At 44.9% G+C, this 15,812-nt stretch overlaps 1 protein-coding gene across 1 annotated transcript in view; it reads right to left on the reverse strand.

The window, feature by feature from the left end:
• Positions 1-15,812, reverse strand: part of LOC138540824 (vitellogenin-A2-like) — a 72,045-nt gene that overhangs the window by 23,267 nt on the left and 32,966 nt on the right. The window contains exons 19-25 of the mRNA XM_069641712.1: positions 14,344-14,529; positions 13,880-14,027; positions 9,411-9,636; positions 9,119-9,291; positions 4,491-5,087; positions 3,347-3,397; positions 1,049-1,150 (exon numbers count right to left, since the gene is read on the reverse strand). Of these exons, the coding sequence (XP_069497813.1) occupies positions 1,049-1,150; positions 3,347-3,397; positions 4,491-5,087; positions 9,119-9,291; positions 9,411-9,636; positions 13,880-14,027; positions 14,344-14,529 (1,483 nt within the window). The remainder of the gene's footprint in view (positions 1-1,048; positions 1,151-3,346; positions 3,398-4,490; positions 5,088-9,118; positions 9,292-9,410; positions 9,637-13,879; positions 14,028-14,343; positions 14,530-15,812) is intronic.

A 15,812-nucleotide genomic window follows, 5' to 3' on the forward strand; every position in this document is an offset into this window, starting at 1 on the left:
TACATGGCAGAGTTGAATAGCGACTAGAAATAGAATTGCAGATCAGCATCAACCTGAAAAATGTATTAACAGGCCAGTAGAAAACACAGAATTTAACACAGAATTGACATTATAGGTCAATTTAAACTACAGAAAGTACTAACAGGCCAGTATGGACCATGAGAGTTAACATACAAGCTGGAACCAACCACAACACTTAAATCACAGGCTGGTAACAACTAATGAATTTAAATTACATGCCAGTAGTGACCACAAACGGGACCCTAGAGTCCAGTAGTGACCACAGAAGTTAGATTACAGGTCGTTAGTGGCCACAATTCATTATTAGCAACAGCAGGCTTTAAATTAAAAGCCACTAGCGTGTATAGAAATTAAAGTACAGGTCAGTTGAGAATACAAAGGTAAAATGATAGGTCAGAAACGAAAAAAGAACTTACAAGAAAGTAGCTACAATAAACATAAATTCACAGACCAGTAGCACATGGAGTGCCACACCAATTACACCAGCTTGCAATTCGAATCTGGATAAGGGTGATGTCAGTCATGTCGGTGAGGGCAAAGGTGTGTGGGTGCATTGTACAGGTTAACAGGTGTTATACTTGCATGGCTGCCAGTTGCCTGCCCTGTTCTTCCCAACCATCAACTCCCAACTTCAGGAGAAAGGAAGGCCACATACTTATAGGTAACACTGGGCGACATTGGCCTGGGAACGTACAGGAAAGGGAACCATTTCTCAAAAGAGAAATAAGTGGCAACATGTAAAGGTTGAACAGGATATGAGATAACCTGGTGCCTAATGGGACATCATGTGGCACTGCAGTAGTATCAGCAACCGTAGGAATTTAGAATGTACTTTTCAAATGAATAGATTAAATGTTACATTTTAAGAATTGATTTTTTAAATTCCACTAGTTCTGAAGACTGATGCTGATCAAATCCAATCATTTTGTACCTTCCAAACAGCCAAGTGTCATTCCATCAGGTTTGGAGAACTTGAACAAACCCAAAAAAGTGTGATGCTATGTCACAGTTACCATGGCAACCTTACCCGCGATGGAGATCTCCTGTTTCCAGAGTTACTGCTGCTGCTGGAAGAGCTGGAGCTGGACTGGGAGGAGACTCTTCGCCCTGAGGTTCTCTTGTTGGGATTCTGTTAAAAAGAAGTTGCACATGCTACTTATTTAGAAAATACTTTAAGCTCTTATGATAGCACAGATATTGGATTATCTTTCAGACATTAAATTAGAAATCATTGAGCTAAAGTCTTTTGGAATGTATTGTATTGCAACTGATGAGACCCACAATCAATACTCCATCTTTCATCCACTTATTGCTGTAACCTTTACATAATAACAATACATTTCTATTTAATATTTACTTCCTTCTCTGCCAGTTTGTCTGATTAATAGAACCACTCTTGCACCTAGTGTCTCTGACCTCCTGTTGGGTGGTCTCCCTATTACTGATGGGTAGCTTGTGCTCTCTGTAGCCAAAAAGAATGTTCTCTCTTCTTTCACAGGTCCTTCAGTTATTTATTTTTATTTTTTTATTTTTTTTGGTTTGGCTGATTAATTCAACCTTTCAAACAGTATAGTTTACATCATCAACAAAAGTTTCATACGTTTTAAATCTGATTAAAACTAGTTTTGACACAAAAGAAAAGATAAAATTGAATATGTACAAATGTGTAAATTTACAAAATCTTGCATTCTTAGCTTAATTGCTCAGGGATCACATAGTTAACAAACTGAACCAACGCAATTTGGACAGAGGAATCCGTATTGGTCAGTTATTATGTTCTGTGCTATGGAAGGTGGTTTAATTTTCGCTGGACGCCTGGAGAGACGGTTGCTAAGGCAGGCCTATCTGTGAAGCAGCTATGTGGGATTAATTTCATATATCACCATACAATCTCTTGAGTGGAACAGATGTTACAGTTGCATCACAAAACATATAAACTACAGAAATGTCCAAAGTAACTTTGACTCTGCCACGACCAGGCACTCTACATGGCATTGCACAATGAGCCAACTGTCATGGAAAATAAACTTTTCAGAATAATCTTTGTGATGTTCTTGGGCCCGGTATTGTGTTGCCCATAAAAACAGATGAAAGTAAAGCTCAACATATTGACCTAGTCTATCTGGAGTACTATAGTGTTTCTTTAGCTGTGTATGTTGCTGTGAGAACTGTGGAATTGTGCATGTTATATATGATGTTATATATTCAGCTTCATGCGCAGTGCCTGATGGGGTCCAGGTTATGGATATCCTGCTAACCACAACTGACAAAGGTCTGTTTTTTAGTGTTTGCAGGCACTGCAGGGAAAATAGTGACGGTTTTTCAGCTAACAAAGGGGTTCTCAGCATGTAATTGTTCTAAACTGGTTTTGGAGGGTGCAGAGGTTCAGGATGTACTCTCAGGTTTGTGAGGGGTTAGGAGGGATACAGTAAATGGTACCTTGGGAGGTCCTGTTGTGGCACCCTGGCATCTCCCACCTTTCAACATGCTTACATGCAGATGCCCAGGCTTGTCCCATTCCCACAAATGTATATGCCCACCGAGTGTATGTTGCTATGTGTTTTCTCAAATATTACAGTCAGAGGCATTTTTAAGGAAACAGAATGATATCATAGGTTCGAAAGCCAGACACATGGAATTTGTAGAGCTTTGGGCTGATTTGCAATGCCTTCCATTGAAGGCTTGGGGTTTATTTTTTCCACATCCGTCCAGCATCTTGAGTAATCTTCACCCTGGTGTCTCTGTCTTTATTTCTACATTACTATATGCCATCCCCCTCCCTTTCTGCAAAATTGTACTATTTCCTTCTCTTACATCAAAAGATGTCTGTTTATTTCATGGTGAAACATTCCTTTGCCAATCCATGAATACCTTCTTTCTAAGGAATTTCCTCAGGACACACAACTAGTGAGTGGTGGGATAACACATCTTCCCATGACAGTGTTTCATGTAACCTTCCAAGCAAACACACACTGTGACAGTGGGTACCTTTGCAGCAGACCACAGTCTGTTCCTGTGCTATGCTGCATGGTGCTAAATTGAGCTCAGACCATGCTGGTGCCGCTCGCCATTACGAACAATGGCTGGTTCTTCTTACTGCACTTGGCATTGGTAGTCCTGTACATCCTCTCACATGCTATTAACTAAAAGTCGCAAAGTAGAGCATGGACTCGGTCAGAAAATGTGCTTATAGCCCTTCCCACCTTCTGTGTGCCTGGAGCAGCTGAAACCATTCAAAGTACCTGTTCAGCGCCCCACATGATTTACACTATTAAATCCCAAATCAGACGTGATTCACCCAAATACATGTTGAATGAAAACTTACCGCATTTCTGTTTGTTGGGTTGAATCGAAGCTCATAAATCTCAGGAGTGTTCTGAATGCAAAAAAAGAAAATTGTTATTGTTTTAGAAGTGTGTGAGGTGCAGGCCATCTAACAAATTCTGCAGACTTAAAACCAATTTCCATGGGGTCGGTAAATGAGCAAAGGTTCATGAATGCTGGCACATCTTTTTCTCTGCACAGGGGAGAAACTGATCAGCAAGTTAATGCATCTGTGCTGGGAATGGCACAGGAACATGTGACTCCGCAGGGTTACGTGCCTTTCACCATAAAGGACATAGGCAGTCATTGATGATGTGTGTCATATAACCATGCACATGGCCGAGAACTGTAATGGATTCTGCCATGAAAACCATGGTCAAGGAAATCTGCAGAAATCTAGCTGGTGCACAGGGAACAGAAGAGTGATCCCCAAAGAACAGCATGAAGATTCCCCACAAGGTGTCGTACACTCTACATGGAAATATGGTTCATTGGTTTCACAGTCTGTATTCACACATACTGAGCACATATCTCACAGTATTGCACTGCTCTTAAAAGATGGTAGCCCAAATGCGGGCTATCCACACTCTGTACAGGGCTCCGCTGCTCTCGAGCTAGGCCCGCGCTTTGAACAATAAAAATAAAACTTTGCAGGAAATCATCATCGCTATAGAATGTGTCCATGCATTTCTTACACCTCCACCTCATTCAGACTGAAAGCTTTTGTGTTATAAATAGGTGTACACTTACAATTTCACAATATTTGATGTCACATTTTGCCTAACCCCACAAAAAATAAGTTCAAGCACACTGGAAGAATTTCCTTTCACAGTATTATTGTCTCTAGACATCCCTTTTCCTCTTTATCACCACAAAATGCAAACATGTTTCTTCATTTGCCGAGTCCACTTATACTCCCAACAGTTCTTCCTAATAAATTAGCGTTCATTTTCAGTTAATGCCTGAGGAAGAGGCCATCTGATCATGAAGGTTAGCAGATGCAAATAGTAATGAACCTAATCAGGTCATCCTCTATGTAAGATCTTGCACCGTTTTTGATATTTTAAAAAGAAACAACAACCAGGACTTTCACAGAAATTAGGACATTTAAACTTAGCTCATGATTTGTTTATAAAAAAGCCTACCCGTTTCCTGGCAGACTCGTTGCTGCTACTGCTGCTGCTGCTGCTGCTGGCACTGCTAATGCTCCATTGCTTCTTACGGTCCTGCTGGTGCTGCTGTTGCTTTCCATGGCGAGCACTTGTTCTATGACCTCTGTGTCTGCTCTCATTGCTACTGCTGCTGCTGCTGCTGCTACTGCTGCTGCTACCACCCCGATTGCCAGGAGTCCTTTCTTTGTTGCTCTTATTTTGATGATGCTGATTCCTGTTTCCATGACGAGCACTTTGCTGGCTGCTGCTACTACTACTGCTACTGCTACTGCTGCTGCTACTGCTACTACTGCTACTATGGCTACTGCTACTGCTGCTACTGCTGCTCTGTCTTCGGTGCTTATCTGCCTCTCTGTCATTTCGTTTTTTTTGCTGACTGCTGCTAGACGGGCTGCTGGATGATGATGAAGAGGAGGAGGAGGAGGATGAGGAGGAGGAGGAGGAAGAGCTGGATGAACTAGAGGAGCGCCGCTGCTTTCGATTCGTTGCCACCTCTGCCACATTTGGTACCACTTCTTTGTGAGGTTTAACGTGTTTCTGCTTCTTTTGCTTTAAGCTTCCATTTCTCACCTGTAAATAAAATGCCAATAGATTATCTTCCGTTACCTCTGAATAAAGGTGAACATTATATCTACTTGTTTTAATCTAGCTGAACTGCAGAAAACCTCATCTTTAATTGCTCTAGCAAACAAGATCATGTTATGTTTCATACAACATATTTTAAAGCGTGCTGTACAGAATAACATAATTCAAACTGAGCTTTAAAAAATAGGTTTTAGAGATTCAAACTCAGTGTTAGAGCAGCTGAGCATGTCTCACATTTTCCAATCATAATAGTAAAGGCCTAATTTGAAAAATACCTAATTATTAGTTGAGGTGTGAAAATGTATCACATCATCATATATGCAATAAAAATGTATTTCTTGAGAGGTATTGCCTATTTTGGATTGAATTCAAAGGTGCTAGTCTGTCTGGTAGTAAAGTATTGCTGTACAAACCTGCCTTAAATTAGGAATTTTATCTTTAAAAATCTGAGGACAGAATTATCGTTTTTAAGATTGCCTTTCCGAAAAGCTCCAATATTTATCAATTTATTAAATGTAGTTTGGTAATTATTTTGTTTTACAAAACGTAACTTTCACTTTCATTTGGTCAAGTGTAAGCTTCCTCCACAGGACTAGTGGTGCAGATGTGGTCACAATTCTTTTTGTTCTAAAATGCATTAATTTGCAGACCAGTTCAGGCCAATCCTAATTTATTCATGTAAGGATGTGTAGTGATTAGCAAAATGAATCCAATACAGAAAGGTGTGACGCAAATACCCTTATGGCTCTGGAAATTGGCCTGACAAGTTGATGTTGATATTGATATTTTATTTCTATTGCGCTCGTTCACAAGTGTTTCAGAGCGCGACAAGGCAAGGGAGGGGAACAGGGGAGAACAAAAATAACGATCTTACTAGGCCCAGTGACATTGAGAACGCGCAAATGCACAAGAAAAGGGGGAAAGTGCATGGAAGGGGGAGAAGTGGAAAGTGCGGAACAGAGGAGAGAACAGATAAATAATAATAAATAAATAATAAGGCAACAAACAGTGATAGTGCAGCCAGCAATTCACAAGTTCTGTGATTAAGGCAGCAGACAGGGTAGGTCTGATAAGTGCAGGAGGAAAAAGGGGGTGACTGTATGGGTACAGATACAGACACCAGTGCAAGGGGTAGCCCGGAGGCAGTGTGGGGGGGTGGGTGACCGGGTGAGCAGGTACCTGGGCCCAGAGGACAGAGGGTGGCCAGGTGCACGAGAGAACAGATCAGCAGGGGAGAGGGGGAGCGAAGGCAGAAGCAAAGAGGAAGGTCTTCAGGTGCTTCCGGAACCGGAGATGGTTCTCCTCAAGTTTTAGAGTAGCAGGGAGGCTGTTCCAGATGGAGGCCCCAGCCAAAGACAGAGCTCTACCCCCAGCTTGTTTCTTTGAAAAACGACTGACCCTGAGGGAGTTAGAGGTAGAAGAGCGAAGAGCTCGAGGGGGGAGGTATTTATAGAGGGATAACTGAAGGTATTTTGGACCCAGGCCCCAGAAAGCCTTGTGGACAATTCAGAGGGTTTTGAATTTAATCCTTGCATCCACTGAGAGCCAATTGAGAGATATCAGAGATTGAGAGATACGATCCCAGGGGTTGAGGCCAAGGGCAAGTCTCACATTCCTGTTCTGGATTAGTTACAGAGGGCAGAGAGTAGAGGCAGGTAGATTTACAAAGAATTTGTTACAATAGTCCAATCTAGAGAGAACCAGAGCTTGGGGGCCATGAGCTTCTGGGGGAAGGATAGGAAAGGAAGAGTACCTCTGAAGAGGTGCAGTAGGAAGTTTGACTTTTTAGAGACCTCAGAGATGTGGGCGGAGAAGGAAAGTGTGGAGTCAAAGAAGACCCTGAGGTTCTTAGCCTTGCGGGTGGGCGTAGGAGGAGGGCCATGTGAAGCCGGCCAGAGAGTGAGGGCAAAGGATGGCGAAGGAGTGCCGATGAGAAGGATCTCTGTCTTGCTGGCATTCAGACAAAGATCATTGGTGGCACACCAGTCTTGAATGGCAGTTAGGCAATCAGAGATGAGAGGAGGTTGCCGAAGGCAGCCTGAAAATGAGTTGATTTTCATCAGCGTACCACTGGAAATCTTAGCAGAAAATGGCAATGCAGTGGGCGAGTGTTGCCAGGTATTGGTTGAAAAGCCAGGGCGACAGGGTAGACCCCTGGAGAACACCACAGGTAGAGAGGAAGATAGATGACAGGAAGGACCCAAGTTAGACGTGGGAAGGTCGATAAGAGAGGAAAGAAGTCAGCCAGGCCAGAGCCTGATCAGTGATAACCAGGCTATCACTGAGACGGTTGAGCAGGATGGTATGTTTGACCGTGTTGCAGGCAGAGGAGAGATCAAGGAGGATGAGGACAGAGGGAATGTTAGAGTCAAGGTTGGCGAGCAGATCTTCACGGATGTTCAGGAGAGCAGTTTACGTGCTTCTGGAGCTCTGAAGCCAGATTGGTGGTCATGGAGACAGCCAACAGAATCGGAATGAAGGTTAAGCTGAGAGATGGCCAACTTTTCCAGCAGTTTGCCAAGAAAGGGAGTAATGGAAATTGGCCGATAGTTAGCCAGACAAGAATGATCAGTTGTGGGTTTCTTGAGAAGAGCATGCACAAGGGAGTGCTTCAGAGGGGAGGGGAAGGATCCTGAGGTAAAGGAGTGGTTGCAAAAGTCAGCAAGGGCAGGAGCGAGGGTGTCAATGTGGTCCTTGATGGTTTTAGAGGAACAGGGATGAACCTGTTTTGATGAGGCTTTCATAGATCAGACTTGTCTAGCGACCTCATCAGGGGAGAAAAGAGGAAAGGACAAGAAGGAGGGTGGGGGGTGGCTGAAGGAGGGTCAGCAAGCACAGACAGAGAAGGGAGAGGAGGAGGAGGGGTGGAGAGGGTGGACAGGATGCCCTGGGTTTTTTAGATAAAGTGATAGGCAAGGGCATTGCAAAGAGCCTGGGTGGCAACAGGAGGGTAGAGTTTGGCTGAGTTGTTAGATGCCGCAGAGACATGAGCTTGAATGTGGACTCTCTTCTTGGTGAGGACAGAGAGTCGGTATTGCCTTTGGAGCAGGCAACAGGCCAGTTTGTCAGAGGATGAACAAGAAGCACTCCATTTCCTCTCAGGTGCCCTACACTTACGTTTAAGTGTAGGTAGGTCAAAGTCATACTAGGAATTGCACTTGGCTTTGGACTTCAAACAGATCCTCATGAAAGGGGCAAGAGTAGAGCAGAGACAGGACTGTGTCAGGATGTGAGACAGCCAGAGGTGGAGGGGGGAGAGAAGGTGGCCACAAAAGCCTCAACTGACACACGCTTCATGGGCCGGAAGTGCGAGAAGGTAGGTGGCAGTGTTCGGGTAGGCTTGGCTTGGGGAAAAGAGAGGGAGAGATGAGAGGAGAGGAGGGAGTGATCACTCCAGGAGAGAAGAGTGGTCAGAGGGATGGAGAGGGGGAGGTCAGAGGAGATCAAAAAATTTAGTGTGTGCCCTGCAGAGTGAGTCGGGCCAGAGGGGAGGATGGACAGGGAGAGGGTGTTGCAGAGGTTACGGAAGAGTACAGTTAAACTCAGTTAAACTGGGCAATCAGTTCATAAACTTCACCTGGGTGAAAGTCACAATGTAACATGTTGGGGCTTGAACATGTGACTCTGAGCATGCCCAGAACTAAGCACTGGCTCCTAAACCAGCTGCTATAGTTGGCTTCCATAACTAGCCAGTGGTTGTAGTGGCGGTCCTGGCACATGTAGAGACCAGGCTGAATTGTGGATTCCTAATACCACTGCACACTCTCTCCTCAGCTATGGTTCTGCAGTAAGTCTCTACAGGAACTTCACTGAATGAATAGAGAGTATTCACAGAATTAGATCACAAAGCCTCAGCTTTGACAATGATTCCAGGGAATATTAAAAGTCATGTACAGAAGACAAGTGGTTGTATGTCACTAGGACAGAGACCAGTCAGAAGAGAATTCCTTTTTGGACAGTTCCTGGGAGATCCTGCAAGGTCAGCAGCAATCGATGTGGATGTAAAAAGCATTTACCTTATAATCCTCGTCAATTCCCAGAATCTTCTTCAGCTTCATTTGAACCACAGAGTCTTCAAGTTCTTCATCTTGGTTTCCCTCCATGGTTACCATGGTGAGAATCTTAGATGCTGCCTTTGGTCCTGCCTGGATCTCCAACAGTATCTTGTCGATGGCAGCTTCTGTGCGTGCTGGAAACAGAATGAGCATTGCATTATGTCATGCTCTACTACCATCAGCTGCTTTCATGCTTTCCAGGGTTCACATAAAGAATGAAGGAATGTGGATTTTCTTTCAGCAACAATCTTACCTGGCTTTATGATGATCTTAGCTTCATGTTCTCCAACTACTTTGTAGAGAGGTGTATTGCGAAGGAATGCTGCACTTTGTGCTTTGGTCTCAAGGCAGGTTTGGAAACCAAAAGTGGTGACCTTGGCACATTTACGATAGGCGATTTGACTCACTGCCGCAGTACGGTGACTTCCTTCCTCCGTAGAGTAGGCATACTTCTTGGACATCAGTTCCGAGGATACATCCTGTATTAAACAAAGACAAGGACGCTCACAGGTTAGACCTTTTTGGTAAAAGATATCAACCTGCTCAATATGTCTGGTGGCTGTTTTTGACATTATGATGTCTTTGGACACAACTAGAAGACCTCTGTTAAGTCTGTAAAGAGAACATCATTATTGCATCAGGTCACTGATATTTGCGTCTAACGTTTTCTAATACACTCTATTGATATGCGTACAAACAGCAAATATCTGTAAGTAAACAGAGTAATAATAAACACAGTACCCTATGTTGCCACCAAGGATTTAGGTAAACACAGTGCATTCATTTTGGCGGGAGGGGCTAAGAGGTTCCCAATCACTTTTATCTGGCTGTTAAATAGTCTGCACCTAAAGCATGCAGAAATGCAAGGAGACATGTCAGCAAATGCATAAGCATCTGGAGACATGCAAGGCCAAATCTCTTTTGCAGCACAAATGCAAGATTGACATTCATTGGGTAAAGCAAATGGTACTTCTGTGCTGCAGCTAATTACCATAGGAATACTGCGTTCTTCTGAGCACTTTCCTACTACAGGTAAGAAAAAGGGACAGTGTAAAGTACAAAATAAACAGGTCATGATCTGATAGTTGAAATAGAACTGCCGGTACTTCATTTCTCAGTTTTTCTCTTTTTTGCTATTTTGATGCATGTGCAGAGGACGGCAGGGAGTTGTGTGTCCGACATACATACAACATAGGCAGCTGTGTCACGAGCGTGCATCGGAACTGTCATGGCTGCAGCCAGACACTGTGCCACTCATACTATATTAATAGGTGGGTAGCACAACTGCGTGCCACTGCTCATAAAGGAACTAAGCAAAGCAAAAGAGACACTTTTGGTAAGGAAATAGTATGGAAGTGCACACTCCATGTGCTGACTGTACTGCTGGGCCTACAGTGGTGGTAAAAAGGCATGTGAACAACAATAATTAAGTGTACTTTTAGCACTGGAAACTATGAGCCGTGATGAGTTGAAGTAGCTATGATGCAGATTGGAGTTCAACATGACTGCCTCAGAGAGAGCTTTAAAATCAAATTGTCTGAGGAAGAAGAGCCTTTAGAATAATGTTGCATTAATCAACACTGTGGGGGGTGGGATTTGCTGGCAATGACTCGCCCTCCTGAGCCATGGTAGGCCTAAGCAAAGCCAGGGCTTCAGCGCGGGCATAGGTCCGTTACCGACCACCCACCATAGCACTGATTAATGATATTAACAGTGCAAGCATGATTATCTTTGAAAAAACAAGATGGTCACCACACAATGTAGGATAGGGTATAAGTCCCTTTTCAATGTTGATGCCCACCAGGCAGGCCCGGACTGACCTACCGGGACACCGGGACTTCCCCCGGTAGGCCTCAGGGACCTAGGGCCTCTTTTTCTTTGTGGAAGGATACATAAATTCAATACTAACATAATGATTCATTGAGGACAGTCGGTTGAAGCCTGGGTGGTTCGCTGCCTGCCTGATTCTATCAGGTCCACCTGTAGCTCGCGCTTGCTCCTTGTGTGGGGGCACTGCCAGGGCATCACTGCACGTGCCTTGGTATGCACGCATGCGCAGGTGAAGCCCCGCCACCCAATTCCAACCTGCCAGTGCTCCAGCAACGACGGAGTGAGAGCTGCCGCCTGCATCAGTTCCAGTTCCACAAAATGGTATGTGCGCTAGCTGGGGGCGGCTTGCACCATGTAATGTATTGTGCAAAAGATTAATATTAGACAAAACGTGCGCTGCAAGCCCACGGGCGTCCCATCGATCTCTCTGGCTCTGTCCAGCCTTTGGTGCCAGTCCTCTAGGTATTCATGCCCAGGCTATAGGCCAGTCCGAGACTGCTCACAAGGAAATTGGTGGTTCGTGGTGGGGGCGCTGAATGCTGAGCAGTTAGGCTCTGGTTTCAAAAACTGGCTTAAAGAACCAGGCCAGTGAGCATGGAGGAGGAGGCAGGTCTAGGTCTGATGATTTAAAAAGCTGCTGAAACCTGTCATGACGAACATTTTAGGTTTCGTTGCTGCAACACTTTGAGTAGTGGCAGAAAATAATGCCCTGTGCTATGAAATGATAGTGGGGCCGCAATAGAGTCCTGCTGTATTTAGCAGCTTCTGGACTGCCATGCCAGTGCTGGGGGTGACCTGAGCATGTTTAGGGTCTGGCACTGGGGGACAGGTGGGGGCACTTCTGGCATGGGAAAAGAACCCAGAGCAGGTGAATTGCTATAGAGCAGGTGCTGAATAGACATGCTGGGCAAAACAAGCAATTTGAAGTAAAGCCTTATGCAGCCGGTGCTACGACTAAGGACCTTTTCCCCTTTGTGGGCTGCTAAGTAGCAGTGAATGCGAAAAATGTGTCACTATGTTTTGGTATAGCTCCGGGCTCCATTGGCAGCCTTCAAACAATACCGAGGGGAGAGGGGCAGGGGGGAGGGGGAGGGGGGAGCAGCGCGAAGCATTGACATATAGGGGAGTTCTTGAGGGGATAAACCGAAGAAAAGAGAGGGAGAGAGAGGGGCGGAGTTGGGGAGAGGAGTGATAGTAGACAAATGGGACTTGTAAGCGATGGGCGGGAAAGGAGGAAGAGACGAATGGAAAATGAAAAGTGGCGCAGAGTGAAAGAGGGAAACGGAGGAAAGAGAGAGGTCAAGATGGCGGCAAGTAGGAGTGATAGAACGAGACAAGGCAGGGGGAAAGGAAAAGAGGATATGGGGAAGCAGGAGGACGAGTGAGAGGATATGGGGGAAGCAGGAGGACGAGTGAAGATATGGGGGAAGCGGGAGGACGAGTGGTTATGGTAGGGAAGAAAAGGGATATGTATGGCAAAAGGACCCAATGGCCGTTCAAGAAGCAATGCAAGCAAGTCATTGTACAAAAGTACTGATACATTCGCAGAGCTCTCACAATACACCTCTAACCTGGACTATATCATTCACTGGTCAGGACTGATACGCCCACACAACTCCCACAATGCACCTCTATCCTGAATTTTAACATGCACATTTAACGCTGCTCCCATATTTCTCACCTTTCCCATACATCGCTGAGGCATAATAATTCATAATTCGCCTCTGCCTTGATTGCCGTGTGACCAGTAGAGGGATTTATAGAGCTCCCATAGTTCGCCTTCATCCTGATTTGTTATACCCCACAGGCATTATGGGAGCTCTTACCATTCACTGCTACCTTGATTTCCATTGCACCCTGATTTCCAGTCACGCAGTGCATTGACAGAGATTTAATAATTCCCCAGCAGCTTCACTTGCAGTGTGTCCTGGTATCCCAGTAGAGACATTCATATATGCCATAAAATACACGCATGCACTTATATCAAACTTGCATCATGGACTGAATACAAGTACCGAGCCACCATGCTCCATTTCCTCACCCACACTGCTAGGGCACCTCCATTACTCAGCATGCACCTATATATACCCTAACCTGCAGTGCACCTTTAACCCAGAGCTGAAACCACCACAGAACCATCACAGCACACCCTGGCTCGCATTGTGCACCAGCATCTCAGCACTTTCATAGTCAGAGTATCCTTAAACATCTCATGTTCCAGTCCCAGGAATGCAGGGCTGGACTGGCCTATAGGGAACTCTGGAGATTTCCTGGTAGGTCTTTTCACCCTCGGCCTCTTTTATGTGGTCACCTATTTTATTTTCACTTTTCCCTATAGAAAAAAGGGTTGGGCTTGCTAAAAATGTGAATATTGGGGCCACTTTGAAAATTACTTCCAGGGCCTCTTTTGGTTCCCAGTCCACCCCTGCCACCAGGAACGGGAGTCAGAGCAGATGGCTAAAAAGGTGGCAGAATCATGGTAAGTGGGTAAGTGCTAAATTGGGATGGTAGAGATATTGGAGGTGAGCGCATGGCAGAGATGGGGGAAATTGGACAGGCTGAGTACTAAATAAATGGTGTTATTGGGTGGGCTGTGGTGCCAGAGCTCTAAAGGAACATGAGCTTATGCCTTTGGTGCAGGTTCGTGTTTCTAGCCTCCTAATTGGTTGGGGCCATGCCCCTGTGTGTTACATTTTCCATCATTAACCATCAGTTAATTGGGCCGGTGAACAAATGGTTGGAGACTGAAGAGGTGAGCATGGGAGAGTATGGTGTGGATTTAACAATCAAATCTATATTTAGAAACGTGTCCCTCTTCGCAGCAGACAGCTTTCTAACCTGGTCGAAAAGGGACAGATGCTGGATAGATCCACCACCCACTATGGAGCTTACCATCATGCTGGCAGCTTCCGCCGAGGACTTTCCAGTTGTCTCAAAGTGTTTCTTTAGAATGTTTGGCACTGCTCCTTGTGGTAAAAGGGGGGTCTTTTTAGCTGCATCCAAGTCTTCTACGTTCCTCGTAACAGCAAACACCTGAGCCCTGAGAATACAATATTGCAAATAGGTCAAAAGGTGCCCGGGACATTTAAGACATTCTTATTTGGGCTTCTCAGACTGACGTCATTTTTAGTAAAATACAAAAATGTTGGGTTTGTCACATTCATAAACAACATATCCCAGTTAAACAGGGACTCCTGAAACAACATAGCTGAGGAACTATATACTAACAGACATCATAGAGAAAAATGCCATAATATTGAAACAGAACTCTTTGCAAGTTTATATACATTTAAAGTGATTGCCAAGTGCATGAGGTGTCCTTTAACCCCTTAAATGCTAAAGGTGAATATGCTTACCTTGCAACAAAGATTTCATTCTCCTGCTGGCATGGCGTGGTCTCCACTTTGATGTTTTGGGATTTCATGTCTATCTTGGCTCTGAACCTCATTGGGGCATTGGTGCGGAGTTTGGCATGAACCTCAATTCCAGTCTGGATCAGGTGGGTGTTGATTCCCATCACTGCCACTGTGTGTGCAGACATGCTGAAAGAGACATTCAAAGCACATGTGTGATATGGTAATCTGATTTGCATATAAGGAAACTATATGGTTTAATTTTGGTGGGCTGTGATTAACCTACAACATAACCATGTCCAATGATTGTACTTTCTGGTTATGGTGATGCATACTTCCCAAACTCTCTAAAGTACACCTGTGTTGAATGCCATATCATTCTGTATGGATAGGTATCATATCACTGCATACTAGAGCTTCAAACGAAAGTTAGGGCACTTTAGAATTGAATGAGTAGGGCTGGGCGAACTTCCCCAAAAGTGAATCTTGAATATTTTGCAGGTTACCAATTCAAACCTTCTGTTATCTGCAAATATGAATCTGTCATTCTAAGAGCCCCTCTGCGCTCTCCTAAAGAACCCCTCTGTCCCGCTCTGAACGCCCCCTGAGCTTCCCATGGACTGCACCCAACAGCACCCAAAGAAGAGTTTTTATTTTATTCCTTTTTACAGCGCAACCGAGCTGGAAATAGTACAAATATTTTAAATGTCCCTTTTTCCTCTGTGGGTCATGAAGGCTCCATTTATTATTTGTATTATTATTATGGTATTTATTGAGCGCAGACCTGGCTTCGAGAAGCAACATAGCGCTTTAAAAAGGTGTACAACAGTACAGATGCATAACAGAGCACTTTACAGAGGTTTACAACAGTACAGATGCATAACAGAGTGATTTCCAGAGATAACAATGCAGATATACAGTGGGGGGATTGGATACAGATGGGCACATAAGAGGGGTACAGCTGTACCATGTGGCGGGGAGGAGAGGGGCAGGCGGCCTCTAGTAAGTCGATGGCCCGAGGGGCGATGTGATGGTGTATGTGTTGAGGCAGAGAGATTCCCTGAAGAGGTAGGTCATGAGTTATTTTCTGAATTGTAGGAGCATTGGGGCCAATCTGATGCTGACAGGGAGGAATTTCCATATTGTTGGGGTGTAGGCAGAGAAGGCTTGTTTTCTGGTCCTTTCCTTTTTGCAGCTGCGGATTTCAAGTCTGCACATGTCCTGGCTTCCTGGTGATATGCTGTCCTCCGGAGATGCTGAGATTCTCGCAAGGTAGCTTGGTGACTTATGGGCGACTGCCTTATAGATGATGTAGCAAAACTTGAAGGTGATTCGTGCCTGCAGTGGGAGCCAGTGAAGGCCGAAGAGGGACCAGGTGATATGGTTGTATCTGTGTAGGCCCTTGATGAGGTGTGCAGCCGTGTGTAGGACACTCTCAGGGGCGCAAGGGAGGACGGGATGCCTTTGAGGGG

The sequence above is a fragment of the Ambystoma mexicanum genome, chromosome 1q (genome assembly GCF_040938575.1).
Source record: "Ambystoma mexicanum isolate Mex_15411 chromosome 1q, UKY_AmexF1_1, whole genome shotgun sequence".
NCBI lineage: Eukaryota > Metazoa > Chordata > Amphibia > Caudata > Ambystomatidae > Ambystoma > Ambystoma mexicanum.